Source organism: Peromyscus maniculatus, chromosome 1, assembly GCF_049852395.1.
Source record: "Peromyscus maniculatus bairdii isolate BWxNUB_F1_BW_parent chromosome 1, HU_Pman_BW_mat_3.1, whole genome shotgun sequence".
Lineage (NCBI taxonomy): Eukaryota > Metazoa > Chordata > Mammalia > Rodentia > Cricetidae > Peromyscus > Peromyscus maniculatus.
Window position 1 is genome coordinate 211327937 of NC_134852.1, and position 21268 is coordinate 211349204.

The window sequence follows — 21268 nt, forward strand, 5'->3', positions numbered from 1 at the left end:
CTATGTCAACTTCACACAAACTAGAGTCATCTGAGAGGAAGGAGCTTCAAATGAGAAAATGCCTCCAGAAGATCCAGCTGCAAGGCCTTTTCTTAATTAGTTATCAGTGGGGGAGGGCCCAGCCCATGATGGGTGGTGCCACCCCTGGGCTGTGGTCCTGGGTTCTATGAGAAAGCAGGCTGAACAAGCCAGGGGAAGCAAGCCAGCAGCACCCTCCATGGCCTCTGCATCAGTTCCTGCCTCCAGGTTCCTGGCCCTCTTGAGTTCCTGTCCTCACTGCTTTTGGTGATGAATTGTTTTTTGGAACTGTGAGTGACGTAAACCCTTCCTGCCCCAGATTGCTTTGGTCCTGGTGTTTCTTCACTGCAATAGTAACCCAAACTAAGACAAGTATATGTGCTTCTGAGCCAAGCTAATATTTCACAGACTGTAAGAAATGGAAAAAAGGAACAGTGAATTATACTTTAGAAATGGTAGTTCCAGTAAGTATGCACTTGAATTAATTTCAAAATCCCCTTGACCTGAGAAATGTGTGTAATCACGATTATATGTGTTGTGATAAATTGTCTTCTCCTACAGATAAGTCACAGAAATGGCCCTAAGATAAAGTAATTGAAGAGAAACAGAAACTGGACATACCACTTAAAGCTGGAGATGTGATCCATTTACACTCTCTACTTGATAATACAGACAATACTGAGAGAAGTGGTGAGCTAGACTGAGGGTTTAGAAGTCCTGTGAGAAGACTTGAATGTGTTGTTTTTAAAGTACATAATTGGCGGGGGAAAGAATGTTGATTGGAGCTACATATGTAGCTAGATTTTAACAAGATTCATTACAAAATATTTATACTGGGACTCATGAAATGGTTCAGGGATAGATATGCCTGCCACACAAGCAAGAGGACCTCAGTGCAGATCTTCAGCTCCACATAAAAGCCAGGCATGGACACACTGCTGTAGCCTGAGAGAGGAAGACAAGGTGGAAGTACTGAGGATGCAAATCCCCAAAGCTGATTGGCTAGCCAGGATAGCCAATCAGTGAGATGCAGATTTATTGAGAGACCTTGTCTCAAAACATAAGATGGGGAGCAGTCAAGGAGGACATTCAGTGTCTGCTCTGGCTTCCACACACAGGCACACAGACATGCACATACACATGCTTTTGTGCTCACCATAGACACATATACACATACAAAAAGAATAGTTTTTAAATTTTATTTTTACTAGTACCTTGCGAATTTCGCATCATGTGTATTGATCATGTTGGCCCCTCCCTCAACTCTTCCCAGATCTACGCCCTTCCCTACCTACTCAAATTTGTGTCCTCTTTTTTTTTTTTTTTAACCCATCAATTCAAGTTGTGCTTCCCAGATATTTTTGGATCTGTGGCCTAACCTGGAAAATGGTGGTCAGCCTACCAGGGGCAACATTCTTTTTGTTTGTTTGTTTGTTTGTTTTTTTTCAAGACAGGGTTTCTCTGTGTAGTCCTGGCTGTCCTGGAACTTGCTCTGTAGACCAGGCTGGCCTTGAACTCACAAGTGCTGGGATTAAAGGCATGGGCCACCATGCCTCCCAGGGGCAACATTCTTAAAGAAAAGTAATTTTCTTCCCAGCAGTTACCATTTGCCAATACTTCCCTGACTAGGCATGGGTCTCCATGCCCACCTTCCTTCTCCTTGCTGGAGTTTGGTGTGGGTGGGGATTTCATAGATCTTGTGCATGCTGTCACAACAGTTGTGAGTTCCTGTTCACAGTTGCCTTGCTGCATCTGGGGGACCCTGCTTCCTGGGTGTCATCCCAGCCTCTGGCCTTGCAGTCTTTCCCCCCTCTTCCTCAGTGACTGAGCCTTGAGGGGGGATGTGTGATATAAATGTCCCATTCGGACTGAGGATTCCTGTGTCTTGCTCTCTTCACCTTGACCAGTTGTGGGTCGCTGTGTTAGTCTCCATCTGCTGCAAATAGAAGTTCCTCTGATGGAGGCTGAGAGACTTTACATTTTGGGGTAGAATGATAAATCATTAGAAGGAGATTGAACACTGTGATCGTTTAGCAGAATGGCAGCTGTGGTAGCTTCTCCTCTGGGGATCATGGACCATGTAGCCACAGATATGTTACTCCATATTGGCTCCAGGTATGGGTTTCATCTTGTGGAGTTGGGTTTAAATTCAGTTGGAAAGTGACTGATCGCTCCCCTGTTGTTTGTACCACTATTCCCCAGGAGGCACATCTTGCCAGGTCAGTTGTTGTTGGAGCCTGCTGGAGTCCCAGCTGGTTAAGATTCATGATCGCTTTTTTACCTATGGTAGTGTACATAGCTCCTTTCAGCCCTAGGAAAGCTAGCCAAAGGGATGAGATTTCCAGGTGAGTTCTAGTTTGATTTCTTCATGTTCTTAGGTGCGCGGTGTCTTCCGCAATACTATCCTCTGGTCAAGTCCTGGATGGGAAACAATGGTCTAGGCAATAACCTATAATGTTTGGAGACCATAGGACATCACTGACCAAATTTCCAAAGAGGAGACCCTTTCCTGGCACTGGGCTTTTTGTTTGTTAGTCTGTGTTGTCTAGTAGGAGCATTGTCACCCTGTTACAGAGTATGTTGGTTCGTTTTGACACAAACTAGATTCACTTTGGAGGCAAGGACTTCCACTGAGAAAACTCCTCCATCAAATCGGCCTTTGGCAAGTCCGTGTGACGTTTTTCTGTTATTGTTGATTGGTGTTGGATGACCCAGCCAACTGTTGTGGGATCAAGGCAGTGATCTCGTGAGATACAAGAGAAGTTGCTGCATGTGAGCCCGAGAGCAAGCCAGTACGCACCTCCCCTGCATAGGCCCTGTTTTATCTGGTGCCTGAGCTCCTGTCCTGATGCCCCCAATGATAACTGATTGGGCAGTTTCAGGCTGGTAAGACTATAGAGAGAGATCTTGTCTCACATGGAATAAATATGTCCACATCAAGAGGTTTCCCCTCTAACTTTACTCGGCTTCTTGTCCTCCTTGTTCCTGGGTATAAGAGCACCAGGGTGTGAGTTTGCTTATGTACCCAAGAGAATAGAGCCACTGTTGATCAAAGCAGCTTTCTTCCTGCCTCCAGGAGCCAGGGAACAGTTTTGGTGAGTACTTTGGTATTATCCTCGGCCTCCTGGTAGGTAGTTTGGATTTTATACCCAGAAGTTTCTGAAATGTATCACAACAGGTCATATGAAAAATATATGTTATGTCTATTTATATGGTCACATTATGTAAATTTGATTCAAGATGCAGAAAAAAAAATGCCTCAATAAAAAAAAAATCTCACTAAGAGATGTCCATAGTACAGTAGTGTCTTCCCACTTGACCACATTCTTGGTTTAAAGATCACATCTGTTTGCAAGTCATAGTCATAAATCCAAAAATACAATTCTTTTACTTTTGAAAACTAAAAACTCTTCAAATAAAATCCCTAAGCCATTCTTCAGTATTTTCAGTCTTAACCAGATATATTTTATAGTCACCAGATTGGACAAAATTCCTAAAGGCTCAACTCAGTCTTGTTGCTTCAGTGCCAAATCTTTCCTGGCATTAATTTTAAAGCATACAAATCACCAATAATACAGAAAAATGTTTGCATCATTGGCCCCCTGGCTATCAAATGTAATGACCTGGCTAGTCCCGTTGCAATAGATGCCACCTAATGGAGTTACCTCAAACATAATACATTTCCTAAATCTTGTTCTTAATGAGGCCAGGTACAATACCAGAACTGAGGGAAGAAGAGTAGACTGGAAAGCTGTGTATTAAACCAGGCCTGGGTACCTGTCACTTTATGTAAAGCATCTAAAGCACATGGCCTGTGATTGGGAGTAAGTGGGTAACTGTGGTATTATCCATCCATACATATTTCTTAGCCAACCACTGCTGCTGTCTTACCCAGTTTAGATGTTTGTAATAGTATCCACCCATACATATATTATTCAGATCCGTTTGTCCTCCTGACTACACATAACCAACAACGTTTAGTATCTGTTGGCCTAATACTGAAAACTGAAGTGGCTGTAGTGAACAGCATGCACATGAAGGTGTGACTGATGGCAGGCATGTCTTTGTGGTGGTTGTTACCACTGTGTTTTCTTAATTACTTTATTGCCCGGGAAACATTGTCTCTCATATGTTATTAGAAATGCATAGACAACTTTAGTCCACATAGTAGAGTCATAGTTAGTCTGGGTTCAAACTACATGTTTCTGAGGTTTGTTTTGGTCCTAAGTGAATTATTCAATACAACAATTATCACTTGAAAATCTGCCATGTCAGATACTTTTTAGATGGTGAATTTTACCATAAATAATAATATCTCTGCTGATATTAGGAAGACAGATTCTAAACAGATTATAAGCAAAATTTGTTACATGCCTTTTAGTAGCTAATGCAACAAAGAAAAGAAAGACAGGAGAGAGTCAAAATATAGCATTTGTGCGTGTTCAGTTGTTTGTGAAAGTGTCTTCAATTTTAAATGGAATGGTTAGGGAAAAGTGAAATTTTAGGTAAAGAAACCAGTATGGCTACCTAAGACTAATTTAAACACCATCTAAAGGTAGTTGAGGTTTTATAGTGTATGTGTGGTTGTTGACTTCTTAAATGACAGAAAATGGTATCCTTGATAATTTCTAGACTGTTCTTTCTCATATAATTAATTATCTCTGCTGTTCCTGCCTTTCCCTCTATGTAAAAGGTCACTCTGAAGACTTTAGTCCTGAATGAAGTCTGGTGATCTTCATTATTAGGAGCTTGGTGACTTCCCTGCTCTGCCCTGAGGAAGGAAATGACATGACCAATGTGTAAATGTGGACACAGTAAATGGCGTCATTAATGAAGACATTAGCCTGATATTTTTACTTTCTCCTCTTCAACTTCTTCAGGATTCTAGGCAGGGACCTCAATAGTTCAGTGGCTCATTTCTGGATTTTAGTAGGTGTCTGGTTCCAGAGACAGGGCTCTAATAGGGTATTAAAGAATTCATTTCTTTTCTTTGATCCATTTAAACTTTTTAATCAACCTAGTTGTAAATGTCTTAGTTATAAAAATTTAGAGTTTTGGGGGCAAATTAGTAAAGAAAGAAATATGTTGTGTAAGAAGAGAAAGAAATTGTAGGTTAATTGTTATATGGTTATATATGTTTGATGATTTTTTAAAATGCCATGAGTCATAGTATTCAGGAAACTCACCAGCTAATAGGTGAAGCAGTGAAGATTTCAAGAGAGAAGCTACAAAACTCTAGAGAGCATTCTTGAACTGTGACATTGAGTCAGGAAAGCCCCTTAGCCATCAGTTGTTGAGAGGCTGGCCAAGATGAAGTAGAACCATCTCCTTAACCCATGCTCAAGCCTCCCTCCTCAGACTCCGTGTGGACAGTGTTTACTGTGAGTAAAGGGTGACATCACAGAATTTAAAAATAGAGGAAAAAGTACCTAGCTTCCTAGGTGGGAAACTTTGTTACCCAAGAGTGCTCCTGAATCCAGAGTAGACTCGCACTCTGTGGTTTTCAATAGTATACCTTATCCACTCTGTCTGTCTGCATCACCACAGGGAAGGCGTACAGGAATGTGAGGAGGTCTTTATCAACTGGCGAGTGGCTTTTAGAATTTGCTTTGGATCACCAGTAAATTTGGCAGGGAACAGCCATGGTGGGTCTCTGCCTACCTGATCAGGGGATAGAGTAGAAGGTCAATACAAAGGCCATAGTGAGAGAGATGCAACACACCCAAAAGCCAGCAGCTCACAGAGAATTATCTACTCAGGAAAATTAGGATAGCAACTACAATTTTAAAAATTAAAAAATTCAACTATCAATAGGAAGTTCTGATTTACTTTTAAAAAAAATTACACCTCATACCAGTGCTAACTGGGGAATACTCATCTTCACAGTTTGTCTAAGGAACCCCAGGGCTGCTAATTAGGGCCAGCAACAGAAGAGGGAGTATAAAAGCAAAACGAAATATACCACCTCACCACCTCATCTCAGAAAAGAATACAGGTTAGTATGGATGATAGAAACAGTTTTGTCACATTCTAAACCAGTCAGGCATATTACAACGTTATGTTCGTCTTAAATTTTAAGAGAGACCTTCGAAAACAAGACTGAAAACTGATACTCTAGAAATACTTTTGCCCTACTCATGAAACTTGAGTAAGCCCCCTTCAGGGCAAGACCATATGCCTGGCCTCCTTCCCAGAACACAGAGTATTGCACAGATCTCTGTTGCATAAATACCTAATGAAAAGTGTTACAATATTCCATCTGTTTGAGTTAAAGGTGTGAGAAAATTTTCAAATACTTAATGTGTGCTTCAAGAAATTTTAGTAAATTACTTTAGTAGTATCTTTCTTAATTTTAATGATCCAAAAAGATCTCAAGGGGAATATTGTTTAGTGTATGAACCCAACATAAAACTTGCTAAGAAGTAGTAATTTTGGACCCTTCCCAGTAGGTGATTTCATGCCTGATGACCATGTATCAGAGAAGACAGAGCACTTTTGACCATGCTGTAATGTGAATGTTAGATGAGATAACTCCTAGATTCCTTTTCATTTTAGAAAATGAATTATTGCAGTGAGTCTGGTATGAGCATTGCCTCTCATATATTCCGATTTGTGTGCATTGAATGGTGTTCCAAAGACTTTAAAGAAGCCATTTACACTGATTGGATAATCTGTTCTCCATCAAACCACCCTTCACGTTTAAAATAGAAACAACCAAAATTAAGTCATGGTTCCCTTCACAAAATATTAAAGGCAAAATTCTGTTCATTTATCACTACAACAAGTCAATGAATATCTTGTATATTTCCCAAGACATTTTAAGTTGTAATTAGCAGATAACTTAAAAAAGAAATAATTTACCAAAGAAAGAATCATTTTTCAGTATTGAATTGAAAAATAACTCCATTAACTAGTAACAAAATCATCACATTTCCTTAAAAAAATAAGTACAAATATTTAGAGTTAAGAGGAAATGTCCAGTATTTAGATCATTGATGTGTCTGCAGAGATCTAAGCAGCTCCTGAGAAACTACAATATTATAGTCATAGATGACCGCAGCATTCAGCTTCAGCACAGACACCCTGGAGGGAAAGGGCCACTGAAGGAGTGATGCACCTCCAGTCGTAGGTTTCAGGGAGAGCAGCGGGTCACTGGGTGGCTTCTGCTGTGAGTCACTGCTTGTGTCCCACCCTCCAAAGGGTTCACTGGGTCATGTGGTACACCTCCTGAAAGTGACATATCTGACCCTAAGAACTGAGGGTGCTCTACCTGTGATTTCTTTCCCCCTCAAGTTCAGGTTTGAAAAGTCACATTATCCAGGTTCTCATTTTTGCTCTTTAAGGAGTCATCCGCATTACACATCCATTCTGAGGATGTAGCTTTTAAATGACCTTTCAGTGCTCGTCCCTTTGCTCATTTTGATTTGCTCAGATAAATTACAACCACCTGGCCTTTTGTATTAAAGAAAGCTGCATACAAAACTGACCTTTTGCTACTTATTGGGAGAGGGAAATTCATTGTATTTGAGATTAACTGCTGTTACTGGTTCCTTGGTGATACATTGAGCTACTTTATTTGAGAATGTAGACATATTTCTTGTGCCTTCTGGTTTCACGCTACTTCCTACTCCATAGCATTGGACTTTCTGAGTGATATAAAGAGAACCTTTGTTTTAGGAAATAATGAATCTGGTTTGTTTAGCTCCCGCTCCTGAAGATTTAAAGACATCATTGTGATTCCTTCCACATTGATAATCCTCTAGTTACCCTCTGAGAGGTATACTCCTTTCATTCCAGCTTGTGAAGACTCGCCATGTCTTACATCCGAAGCCCAAACTTGCCTGGCCAACTCTGCAGTTGCTGATAATTCTGAAAACATCCTTCTCTGGCTTCCTTTGTTATATTACCCAGCATCCTTTTTGCTCATCTGTACTTCCTGGCTTCGGTGTCATTGTATTGGGCAGTGTGGCTATTTCTGGAAAGCAGTAGGTGGGGCCATTGTGCATCATGCTCAGTACTTCATGCCCCAGCAGCGATGAGTTGGGATGGCCTCAGTACTTCATGCCCCAGCAGCGTTGAGTTGGGGTGGCAGCCATGACACTGGAGTGACAGGACACTCTGGTAGGGAGTGAGGACGTTAGATTCCTGTGGTCAAGTGAACCGTTCCGTATTAAACTGCTGTGCATTGGGAGTGCTTGCCCTCCGTGTCAAGGACTTGACGGCGCCACGTCTTTCTTATTGGACTCCCTGTGCACTCTTGCTACAGGATTTCCTGCCACTTTCTCTTTGCCCAGCCACTTTATGTTTTCCATCACAATTTTCTGTAATAGTTGTTTTTATACAGTAAGGTGAATAGGAACAACTTGTATATTTAATCAAATATGATTTTTAATTACCAATAATTTTTAAAATAGGCAGTATGCATTGTGTAGTTTGTTCTTACTTTACAAAGTGTGGGGAGTCAAAAGTTCTGTCTTTGAGTATTTTGTTCTACTTCCCACTGTTCCCCAGCATGTGTGACCTTTCGTGAGGCAATGTTGACTGTTCGCCACTCTTCTCAGTCTCTCTTCCTTCAGTGTGATTCCTTCCGTCCTGAAATAAGGTCATCTTTGGCAGATTCTGTCAGTGATGCCATCTATGTCAACAAAGACAGGGTTTGAAATCTGCATTTTAATTTTGAAATTGCATGAAGTAACCTTCAAAGGGTTTCTGTGGGCTGCTTGGCATGCCTGAGCACTGGGTCCAGTCTTCAGGTCTGAGTGAGAGAAATGGCAGGGGTGTGGGGGAGTGTGAGGGAGAGCTGACCACAAGACTGCAGTGTATTCACATGCAGTTAGGTTTTTGTTTGCTAAGATTCTTCTGGAAGCTTTCTTGCTTTCAGCTCCCTTCAGAAGCAGAAGTCGTCCTGCCTCCTTCCAACAGGTGCCGCAGAAGAACTGCTATGCTTTGATAGTGTGCAAAACTTGATGAATAGACATAGAATCACCTCCCACACAGATTCTGAGAGCAACAACTGGCACATATAGATGATGTACGATATGTTTAATTAGTGAATAATTATAGTAAAACCTTTTCCTTATCAAATAAGTCCAAATGTGAATGAATTCACCATCTACAGAGAGATTTATGCTTCAGAAGAGGAAGGAACAAAATTCCACTTGGAATTTGAGTCTAATCTTTTTCAGGATCGTTCTTTAAAATGCTAAGTGAGGAAGAATGTCATCTGTTTCCATTCTTAGTGAGATTTCTTGAGAAAGAAGCAAGAGTTGAGAATTTTCCTCTATTTGTTAATATATGTAGACATCTTATTGTTAATACATGAATAGCAGTTTCATCATTGATGAACAAAATAAATAATGCTGCCAAGCACTGAATATAAATAAGCATACGCAGGAACACCATCTACATAATCAAAGTTTTACATGGTAAAGTAGCCTCACTATTAAGGAAAATGCAAATTGTCTTCTTTGATGAAAGGTTCAAACTTTGGCTTTCGTTATGAATGAAATCTGTACACACAGGAAAGGAGGAGTAGAACGGGCCATGCTAGAACATGTTAGAGATGGCAAAACTCCCGATTCTTTCAAACCTGTTCATTCCTAATCTACTTTAACAGGATAAGAGACATTACCAAGTTTATGCAAATTCTATAGTATACGCAGGAACACCATCTACATAATCAAAGTTTTACATCACAGCGGCAGAAAGGAAACTCAAGCAGCAGCTTTGGTAATGCCAGCTGTATGGTCAGTGTTATCCAAATGACAACAGAGACTTCCGTTGACTAACATTTATATTTACTTACATTTAAATGACAAACATTTATTTGGCCTCTTACTTTTTTTAGACTTTTTCCTGTTATTGATTACAGTTTCTCTTTCTTCTACTCCTTTCAGTTCTTCCCAACCCTCCCAGTTCCACTCACTTTCTGTCTCTCTTAGAAAAGAACAGGCTTCTAAGAGATAACAACCAGACATGACGAAACAAAATATAATAAGAGCAAACAAAAAACATCACATTGAGACTGGACAAAACAACCCAACAGAAGGAAAAGAGCCGCAAGAGCAGGCACAATAATCAGAGACCCACTAGATCACAAATGCAGGAGTCCCATAAAACACCAACCTGACAACTATATTATATATGCAGAGGACCTGATACTGACCAGTGTAGGCCCTGTGCTTGCTGCTTTAGTCTCTGAGTTCACATGAGCCTTGTTCAGTTGATTCAGAGGACCGTGTTCTCCTGGTCTCCTCCATCCCCTCTGGCTCTTACACTTTTTCCACCGCCTCTTCAATGGGATTCCCTGAGCTCTGAGGGGACTTGATGGAGACATCCCATTTAGACTCTCTCTCCATATAGTGTCTGGCTGTGGGTTTCTGAATCTGTTCTCATCTGCTACGAGAAGAGGCTTCTCTGATAATGAGTCACTGAATAAGGCACTGATCTGTGAGTATAGCAGAATATCATTAGGATTCATTTTATTGATACCCCCCCCCCCTTTTTTAAGACCAGTAGTGTTTGGTTTTATCCTGGGTCTCTGGGCTATCTAGTCTGTGGTTCCTGGTCACCCCAGTTAGTGTTGGGTACGGGTTCCACCTTGTGGAGAGGGCCTTATGTCAAATTAGACATTGGTTGGCCACTCCTACAAGTTCTGTACCACCATTGTCCTGGCAGATCTTACAAGTAGGACAGATTGTAGGTCAAAGTTTTTGTGGCTGAATTGGTATCTACATTTCTCTTTTGGTAGCCTACACAGTACCTTCCCACACCAAAGACACTAAAAACATAGGGGTGAATGTTCCATATAGGTATCCGCTCCACTTTTCCATGTTCAATGAGTTGTGTGGGTGTTATCCTGGGCAATGGGGCCCGCTCTCAGTTTGTGGAGAGCAACCCATTGTCTTAGCAACAGTCAGTTGTTTTGGAATTTCCATGGGACCCCGTTGGACATACAACTCAACTAAATGCAACCCAGTCCCTGTACTGAAAGCCTCATTTGGTGACAAGAGATGGCCAGTTGGGACTCCATACCCCTTATTACCTTATTAGGATTGCCTTCATATATTTTTAGGATATTTCCACTATACTAGTTTTACATACCACCTCTCCAATGCCCCTCAATTCCAGCTGTCTCTTCCTGAATTCCCTCCCTCAACCCTATCCCCTCTCCCCTTCTGATGCTTCCATTCTTGTTAGCACCCACCTCCCAGTTCACCTGTAAAGTCTGTTCACTTTCCACCTCCCAAGGAGAGAGATCCGTGTGCTCTTAAGTTTGAAGCTCGAGTTACAGTGTGTTTACTTTGGGCTATAATCTGCTTTACTCATACACACATTCACGACTCTATCTTCATACCCTTGACATGACCCATAACACATCTGTATGTCTGAATGTATCTGCTAGATGATGTGTTATTATCATTTTATTAGTTATATTTTGATAGCAGATGTAGAAAGGCCCTTCATTCTTGTCTTTCTTCTGGTAGCAAGCTCACAATAGTAAAGGAGGCGTGACGTGTAGTGCATCTGGAGAACCCATTTGGAAAATCTATAGTCTGGCTATTGCCCATTGTGGACAGCATTTTTTTTAAATAATAAATAAAGAGTGAGTAATTTTTTAGACTTTAGTGAAAGTATTTAATTTTACTAAAGTTAGTAAGTATACCATTAAGAGGCCACAAGACATTACTTTTTTCAAAAACGTGTATCAGGAATAATCACATTGCATAATCTGAAGACCGAAAAAGCATAGAAAAGAGTAATCCAGACAACTTGAATGAGGTCATCTGTTATGACATGGGTACTAGCGTCAGCGTCTAGAAAACCGGCTTCAGACTGACGGAGTAAAGGCAGAAGGACCCGTGGACAAGATGGAGTCTGAGCCTTGCACCTTGCAGACTTAGTGCTAGAAAGTGGTAGGCTGTCCTTGTCACCAGCCCAGTGACCTTATGGAGGCACTCACTGTCTTCTTCACGGTAACACTGTTGCCTCATATTAAGTATGCTGCACTAATATTCAACACCCTTCTCACCCCATATTAAATATGCTTGCACTAATATTCAGCACCCTTCTCACCCCCATATTAAATATGCTTGCACTAATATTCAACACCCTTCTCACCCCATATTATATATGCTTGCACTAATATTCAACACCCTTCTCACCCTATATTAAATATGCTTGCACTAATATTCAACACCCTTCTCACCCCATATTAAATATGCTTGCACTAATATTCAACACCCTTCTTACCCCATATTATATATGCTTGCACTAATATTCAGCACCCTTCTCACCCCATATTAAATATGCTTGTACTAATATTCAGCACCCTTCTCACCCCCATATTAAATATGCTTGCACTAATATTCAACACTCATCTCACCTGTCGAATTCAGAAACCTTTGTTTATCAGAATTTGCAAAGTCCAGACCAATATAAAATCTCTTTAGTGACTTCCTTATCTTTTCAAAAAATCTTAGAAATATTAATACATTGTGATGACTATGAATTTTCTCCCATTATCTTTGTAGTGTAGCAGAAAAGTAGATGAGGAACAATAGGAAACCTGATGTGAATTTTCAGAACTTCTGATTGAAAAAATGTTCCTGTATATACTATAATATAATACCAAAGGATGGGTCATAACTTTAAATGGTTAATCATAATTACATCATTTTAAATTATTTTCAAATTCATTATTCATTTAAAAAATGAAAGTGAATTCCAACTACTTGTTTTGGGGAATGAGAATTAGGTAAAAATAATTTTTTGCCTGTGAGATGATTCTAGTAAAAGTAAGGAAATAGAAAGGATTAGTGCCATTCTGAAATAATAAGTAGGTTCATAGGAAAGTGTACCAGGTGTGGCTGACCACCCCTGTGATCCCAGTGCACTTGTGAGGTTGAAGTCGGTGATTGCTGAGTTTGGGGTCAGCTTGGGCTACATAATGAATTCCAGACAAGCCTGGCCACAATGTAAGATCTTTTTCTCAAATTAAACATATAAGAGAGAGGGAAAAGGAGAGGAAATGAGAAGTAATTATTAATTTCAAACTTGGAGTAGAATAAAAGGACTTTGGGATGTGATAGGAAGGACATCTGGGGACCTGCACATGACAGAAAGAGGTGGGAGCTGTGAGAACAGTTAACTACAGTTCTGTTACTTACGTTATGACTCTTTACGGTATCCTGTCCTAAAATTTACTAGACTCATATGCCTTGCAGTATTTGAAAGTCAGCTATAGGAACTGGGGGAATGACACAGAATTTTAAATAGGAGCATTAAGTAGAATTATCTTTATCCATATAAAGATGTATACATCTGATGTATATATGTGAAAAAAGTTGTCAGATTTAGGTCTGGTGTTCATATTAATTTTTAATTCATGGTGTATTTTATAGCAGGTATTTTATAGCAGATATTCAATACTAAAAGAATTATTTTGGACAAATCAATGATCCAAAGAACATCTCTTTAATTTTTAAATGTTTTTACCAGCAACATTTGTTGCAACACGACTATCGTCTATTGTGATGTGATCAGTTTGTTCTGTGGTTTTCATTGTTCTGCTGAGCAGTTGTTAGCAGCAGATCTTGTATAAGACAGATACATCCTTGTAGATGTATGAATGCTAAACTGCCTCACAAAACCAGAATTATGGAAAATAAATTTCAGAATGTCTTAAGAAAGTATTTTATATTTTCTCTTGGTTTTCTGGTTGAGTTTTATCATTCTTAGTCACAAATGGCAGAGAACTGTTCCAAGTCTATTTCAATAATGACATTTCCAACTGTCTCATAATGCAGCATTTGGTAAAATGCAGGCTAGAAGAGCCAAATGTGTCACCCGTGCTGAGGAAAATGGCACTGTGGTAATTAGTGTGCCATCTTCAAATATGAAATTAGTGTTTCAAGTTCAGCACAGTAATTCTGAGCACTGGTGGCCAGCAGACTCTGTGCTGAGCGGTCTATGGCATCCTGTTCCGCCCCAACCTCTCAACAGGAAGATCTTCGTCATTCCCATCATATACAGAGTAAGAACAAGTTGTTTGAAAAGCTCAACTATTTGGTCATGGTCCAATAGAGAGTGAGTAGAGAATCTGGGGTTGAGAACAGGTCCTCTGAGGGACGGGGTTAGGGCCCATTAGTCATGCTCCACAGAATTGAGAAAAATCAAGGGCTAGTGAGGCTGAAGTCCTGTTGTTGGCGTCAAACAAAAGAGTGAGGAGAGCAGCGTGCAAGTGCAGGGCCTTCCACGTCAGAGGCTGGCTTCCTTAGACAGCCTTTGAAAACTGGAGTTGTCAGCCCAGTTTGGGCAGATCCTTTGTCCTATAAAAATTGAGAAAGGAGGCATCCTGTTACTAATTGCAGGGACAGTTGTTAAGGATGAAGTTGAGAACCAGAAATTAGTGGGAAAGGTATTTGCAGTGTCTTCTACTTTATTCCTTTAGAACATCACACCAAGCAGAGTGTGTCACGAGAAAGCAGTTTCCTCTCCCAGGGTTCACAACCAGAACTTCACTGTGTCCCTTAACGAGATCTTGAGCCCCACTTGGTAGACCAGAATAAATTCATTCAGGTCTTTACAAGCAATTAAACTCAAAGCTCAGAGAACAAATCTGAGTCTTAGAATATGCTTTGCATTTTACAAATAAAACATTCAGAATTGAACAAGTATCAGAGGCAGTTTTTTTTTTCCATGTTGATTTTGGGTGTCACTGTGATACACTGCATTCTGACATGCTTGGTCTGGAGTACTTATCTATGGCATCACAATTTGTGGCAATGAATGTTTATTAATTATATTCTGTAAACCCTTTAAGAATTCAGCAAAGGACGGGTGAGGAAACAGAGCTTTCATTATTAAAATCTCTGTCATAGGAGATATCATTTATAAGCCAAGGAGAGGCAGATAAATGGAGGACACCATTAATTATAAATCCTAGACAATTCTGTATGGACATAAACTTGAATTTACATTTTCTCAAAGTTTCTTGTGTATTAATCTTGGAAAATAGTTTGCTCGGCTCTGTTGTTGGGGTATATGTACAGGGCAGCATCTGCGGTGTTCTGCCAAGGACACACAAGCACATACTACCTCTGTCTATACTATGGCTTGCTTGGAAATAAGACCATGTTTGCCTTCTGCACACATGATTTTAGCCACTCCTGTCGAGAGAGGTACAAACCAAGTTCTATTTGTTAACAGCCGTATATAATAACCCAATGGTAAAATTTTATGAAAGTAAGTAATTTCTAATTTGTACACCTTTATACTTTAAACTATACTTATTATGAATTCATTACATAAACAAAGTGTAAGTTAATAAGTTAAACTACTACTCATTAGCAGTTTATTCATTCTGTATAACATCATCAGGTAAATGTTCTCTTTAATCATAAGAAAGCTAAGCCTTAAATTCTGTTTATGCCCTGTGTCGTATGTGTTAATGCACAAACACTAGGTAACAAATTGCCTTCCCTTATTGTGTTGCTTTCTCATCTGCAAAGGAATTTTATGAATGATGCATCACAAGACTTCAGCCATTTACATTCAAAGACTGGTGGTTAATGTTTTCACCTAATGCCTGAGAATCTCAAAGATCTCCATAAATAATGAAGCCCTTCATTGTGCTCAAGGATTCTGCCTTCTCCAATGATATGATTTTCTCCTCATTTGAAAGAGTATTTAATTGCATTGCCCATCCTCTTTAATATTTAATAATAATTTTATTAGCTGTATAGGATGAGAGGGACAAGATCTGTGGTATCTAGTGCTGGTCATCAATTTTTTCTTATCATGACTTAATGAATATTATAATTACAAGGAAAGGCAGAAATATAAATTAGCTTGGTAGTTGGTTGGGACTTGCAAGCTGAGTGGGTTCAGCTAGGCAAACCCGGCATAGGCACAAATACCTAGTGGTGCCCCCGGGGCCTTGCGCAGATCATCTGCACTTTAAATAACGACACAGGCTGTGGGTAAAGATTTGAAGACAGTCAGTCACAGCTCCTGCTGGCGCCACAGCAGCGGACAGGACCTTAACGACACACAAACTTAGTCTTAGCAGGTGTATGCTCCTTGGTCTCTTTTAATGTATTTTGACAATTTTCCATTTTCATTCCTTAAACATTTTTGATAATACTTTCCTCTCTGCTAACAGAAATGCATGGGTTATTTTGAGTGGGAACCTTACTATACCTGTCACCATAATAGTACTTTTTATTTAAGTAGCAACTCATACCTGAGGTTTTCCAAGTGCTTTTGAGTACATTTTGTTGGGCCTGTGGGTGGAGGTCAAGAGAAGGTTGTTTATAGATTGTAGCACCATACACTTCATGCGTCTGTGAGGGGAAACCAGAGCCTGGGAGAAGGTAGACTTTGTCTTCAGCTTTCTAGATGCATATATATACAAAACGGTTGCTAGATTTTCAGTGCCATTTGTTCAGAAGTGAAAACAGATATTATTGCATTTAATGTGCCTCTAAGCCTGTTTTAAAACAGATCATTTTTAACCCCCTCCAGCAACTGCTTCGAGAACGGCAGCAGATGGCCAGCCGTCCCTTTGCCTCTGTTGATGTAGCACTGGAAGGAGGAGCCGAACAGACAGACTTTCTACGAGGGCCATTAGAGGTAGGAACAGTGGTGCTGAGGGGACCAGTGTGATTTGCATATTTATATTGCCTCTCTAATCTGCATCTGCTTGTGAAGCCACACAGAGTCTGATTATCTGGAGTTGACAAGATTCAGCCACATATGTTATGGTATTTTCAAGGCACATAGTTTTAATGGTATGACATGAGCTGTAACAAAAGCCACTGGAGAGTCTATTAGCCTAGGCAAGAGTGACAGACTGCTCACCTGGCAGCCTTTGCCTGACAGATAGGAGCTGAAGGAATTTAAGGTATAGTTACACTGGAAGAAGCTGAGTGCCATAGTTAGTCCTCAGAGGGCCCTGTGGCCCCTACTGAACAATTCACATCCATCTTTATTAGCAACATTCTACTGCAAAAGGTGTGTAGAGATGAGCTGCATTTTAATTACATAGTTTAGCTTTTAAAGTTGATTGTAAAATATCCTGGATATTTTTATTTCTGGAGTATGACGATTATCACACATCTGTGTTGCATGTGCAGAAATAGAGAGAAATGAAATAAAAAGTGTTGTGTGCATTTGAATGTGATGTTGGAATCTGAAGTAAACTGAAATCATGACCTTCCAAAGCTGTTGGAGGCATTCTAGTTTAATTGTGTGCTTACATGTTTGTGCATAGTCTGTGCAGTGTTTAAGATGTAAGCGGAAGAGACTCTAGAGTAGACATCTTTTCTTCTCTTTTAGAAATGCTACTGTTTGACTAACTATGTTATCATCAGATTTTTTTCCCCCAAGAAAGGGAGGAATTTAAAAACAGAGTCATCCTAAAACCTAGGTACAAATATATTTGATTTTGTCTGTAGGGACAAAGTTTTGTTATTGTTAAAAATTAAACCCAAAATATACTTCACGAGTATAATAGAAAACAGTAGTTTTTGGATGAACTAAAGTGTGTGTGTGTGTGTGTGTGTGTGTGTGTGTGTGTGTGTGTGTGTGTGTGACATCAGTGTGTTGCTTCTGTATACTTAATTTTTTCTTGCTCTACATCAAGGTGCCATGGAAGATTAGAGCATTAGGAGAGGTAGGTACATATCTTCTATTGCTGGGAGAGAAATTAGAAAGCAGAATGTACGAATGAAATATATAGCAAATGCTCTAATTTTGTTTTGGTCCCCTGTTTCAAATAATGTTATTCTAAAAACTTTAAAAATGAGCAGGAAATCTAGACTGTTCAAATCTAAGTCTCTCTTGTCACCAGTGTGACATGTTCAAGTCATGGGAGAAATAAATGTAAGTGACTAGAAGCAAGACTGGAAGAAGAATGCCTGGGGAGGGGCGGATGGCATCACATACAGCTGCTCACAGGAGTCTCTCAGTGGCTCCTTGACAGAGTACTTGGTGCGCATGTGTTGAACATGTGGCCTTCATTTTTTTTTTTAATTTAAAATATTTTCCTGGTAGGCGCTCCAACACCCCTGGGTTTGCAGCTTCTCTCCGTCCTTGTTTCAGCCCCGTTCCTTGTGCGTTAGGTTTCTCTCCCCAGCCCGCTCCAAGACTGTTTTCATGGATGCTCACACTGAAAACAGCACTGTCCCCCAAGGCCTGCTTCTGCTACTCGGGTATGTGTGTGTCGGTGGTGGGGGGGGGGGGTGAGGGAGTGTGCAGGGCAGAGAGGAAACCATTTTCTTTATGATTTCATTTGTTCACTTCTGAGTATTGTGTGTTTCCTTTTCCTGTTTTTCATAGTACCCCATACTCATCAATGGCCCATAGAAATGCTTGTTCCTCCCTTGCATTTCTAAGCCTTATTAATACTTCTTTCTCTTTAGCTCATCTCAAGCAAAATTAATACAATAGTTTGTGCATGATACCTTTCTGCTTCCAAATATTGAAAGTAACCGGACGTTTTGATATAGATATCATCAATGGACCTCTTTATTATAGCATGTTTAAATAACAGCGAGCATCCTTTACTCTTGGCATCTCTGATTGCTCCCCTAGTCACAGAAGAGATGCACAGGAGTTGATGTGATTGCAGAGTCTGCAGTTGTGGTGGGCAGAAGTGGATGCTTAGGAGTTCAGTGGCCTGCATGCCTGGCTCCGAGTCCCACACATGCCATGCATAGGGGCATGTCATCTCTGCAGGCCTGGCCTGGGGGACTGCTTCTGCAGCTTCCTGCCCCACAGCAGCTGGTGAGGGATGTGTGCATCTCAGGCCAAGGCACTTGCTCCTGTGCAGGCTTCCATTTCTTCCTCCGAATGGCCCAATCACTCGCCTGCTTTCTTTGTGTTCTGAGACTTTGGAGGAATTCCTGACAACGTCTCTGAGATTCATCAGTTTTCCTCCCTCTTCCATGTAGTCTCCATGTCTAATGTCAGGGATGATGGTGACAGTTCCGCTACCCATGCCCTTCAGGAGCGGTGGCAAAGTTCACTCTGTACCATGCAGATTATGCCAACATTGGGATTCTTAGTTTTCTTTCTGGTATTATTGCTCAGTTCTCTAAATAACCTGAATGCCTTTATGTTTTTTATACCATTTCTCCCCCGAAATTCAGCTACAAGATATAGAAGGGAAAAATAATTACATGCTAGCTCCCATTTATCAGGTCCATTTTATCTGGGGTTGAGTTCTAATTGTAGAAGTGTATTTTTAGAGCCTGTTGAGCTATAATTCATATAATATGCAGTTCATGCACTTAAAATATATACCCTATTGTTTTTAGTATAAACATGGAGTTGTATAATCATTTTCCAGATTAATATATAATATTCCCATTTGCTCTCATCACAGTTTGGGACTCTGTCTATGCTGTGGACTGTGAGGAACTACAAGTTTATATTGTGTTGTGTGCAGGTACTGTATTTCTCACTGTTTAAGGCAGGTCGCTGTGCTGTCCAGGCTGGTTATTCAGTCCTCCTGCCTGAGCTTTCTGGGTGTCTGGAGTACAGGTGTGCAGCATCATGCCCAGCCCTCCTATATTTGTTAATAAAGTTCCTCAGCTAATCGGACTGTTTCTATTTGGGAATAGTCTTGATGACACTGTCATAAATATTACATAAAATACAGCTTACTTTTGCTAAGTTCAAGATTACAATCAGTGGACGTTGAAGTTTTATGAACTGTTGAAGACTCTGTGTTGGAAGGTATAGTTTCTCTTTTGAAAATCATTGATCTCGAGTGGGGAGTTTCTGGGCCGTTCACCTGATGTACGTCTGTCTGTTTGCGGCACTGCCACGATGTCTGGATTATTGTAGCTCTGCGGTGTGTTTGGAATCCTCCAACTCTGCTCGTTATGCAGTTACCTGGACTCTGCATGTCCCTTGAAATTCCACTCTGCTGAGAAACACTGCAGTTCAGTAGATATTTTTAGAGCTTAAACTGGTTGTTTGCTCTTTCTGTTAAAAGTAAACATCCGAGTTGCATCTCTACAGCTTGATGCCAATTTCTTTCCTTGGCATCCTTTAGAAAATAAGTTGAGTTTTTAAGATTACATTTTATTTCATGTTTGCTCTGCTCTTTATAGTAATTGCTACTAATTAGAAACTTTTTAGCTGTGGTTTATTTATCATTATTGCAGAATTCCGAGAGCTGTTTCAAATCCCTCTGTTTTAAATACATATAATGGCACAATGTGGTTTATTGATTGCTTACATGGCTAACTGTGAAACCTGGGGCCATTGTGGAATCGCATTAAAGGATTTATTTTATATGAACTGAGAACCAAAGTATTTTAAATTCTTATGATAGGTTTTTTTTTTTTACAGTTCAGTGTTAAAACCCAACACAATGCCACAGGTCAGTGGGCTATTAGTGTTATGCAAAAAATATTGGTTATTCATAATGTGGTTAGCTGAACAGTGAGTTTGTATTAAATTAAATCTGAGTCTTACCTGCACTCTTGAGATTCACATCAGAATGGTCAGGTGGAAATGTAAGGTAGAGTGGGAGATGATATTTTTTATATACCTGAGGTTCACCACAGCTGGGGTAACTGTGCACTTCTGTTCACCACAGCTGGGGGTAACTGTGCGCTTCTGTTCACCACATCTGGGGGTAACTGCACTTCTGTTCACCACAGCTGGGGTAACTGTGCACTTCTGTTCACCACAGCTGGGGTAACTGTGCACTTCTGTTCACCACAGCTGGGGTAACTGTGCACTGCTGTGCATGAGCTCACAGATTTTGTAAGTTGTTAAATGCTGAATCTTTAATGGACTCTAATAGTTCAACCCCCTTTTGATTAAAAGACAAAACATATTCTGTAAATAGTTACTCTACGTCAATCATTAGTAGATCTGACTCATGGTTTATATTACCAGGAAAAATAATATCTACCATTCAAATCTAGTAAATGCATCTAGAATATGAACTTACCTGTCACCACACTCTGTTAACTGATTTCACAGATAAAGGACTGTTTTGTTGTAGTTGTTTGATACATGGCATATTTTTGTTATTTTTCTTCCACATGTTGGCAAGTAACTGATTTCTGATATTAAAAAAGTTCCTTTGACTGTGTATGTCCAATGATGTCAGTTAAATGACACCCTAGGATTTTTATAAATAAATTCAATTTGGAAAAATTTCCATTCAATGGCTGCCTCAGAACTTATATTGGTTGTTTACTTCTCCCTGTTAAAAACAAATATC

At 40.1% G+C, this 21268-nt stretch overlaps 1 protein-coding gene across 3 annotated transcripts in view; it reads left to right on the top strand.

Moving 5' to 3' along the window:
• Nucleotides 1-21268, top strand: part of Atrnl1 (attractin like 1) — a 587588-nt gene that overhangs the window by 355683 nt on the left and 210637 nt on the right. For all 3 annotated transcript variants that reach the window (XM_076563387.1, XM_076563388.1, XM_006978477.4), the window contains exon 27: nucleotides 16546-16653. In XM_076563387.1, the coding sequence (XP_076419502.1) occupies nucleotides 16546-16653 (108 nt within the window). The remainder of the gene's footprint in view (nucleotides 1-16545; nucleotides 16654-21268) is intronic.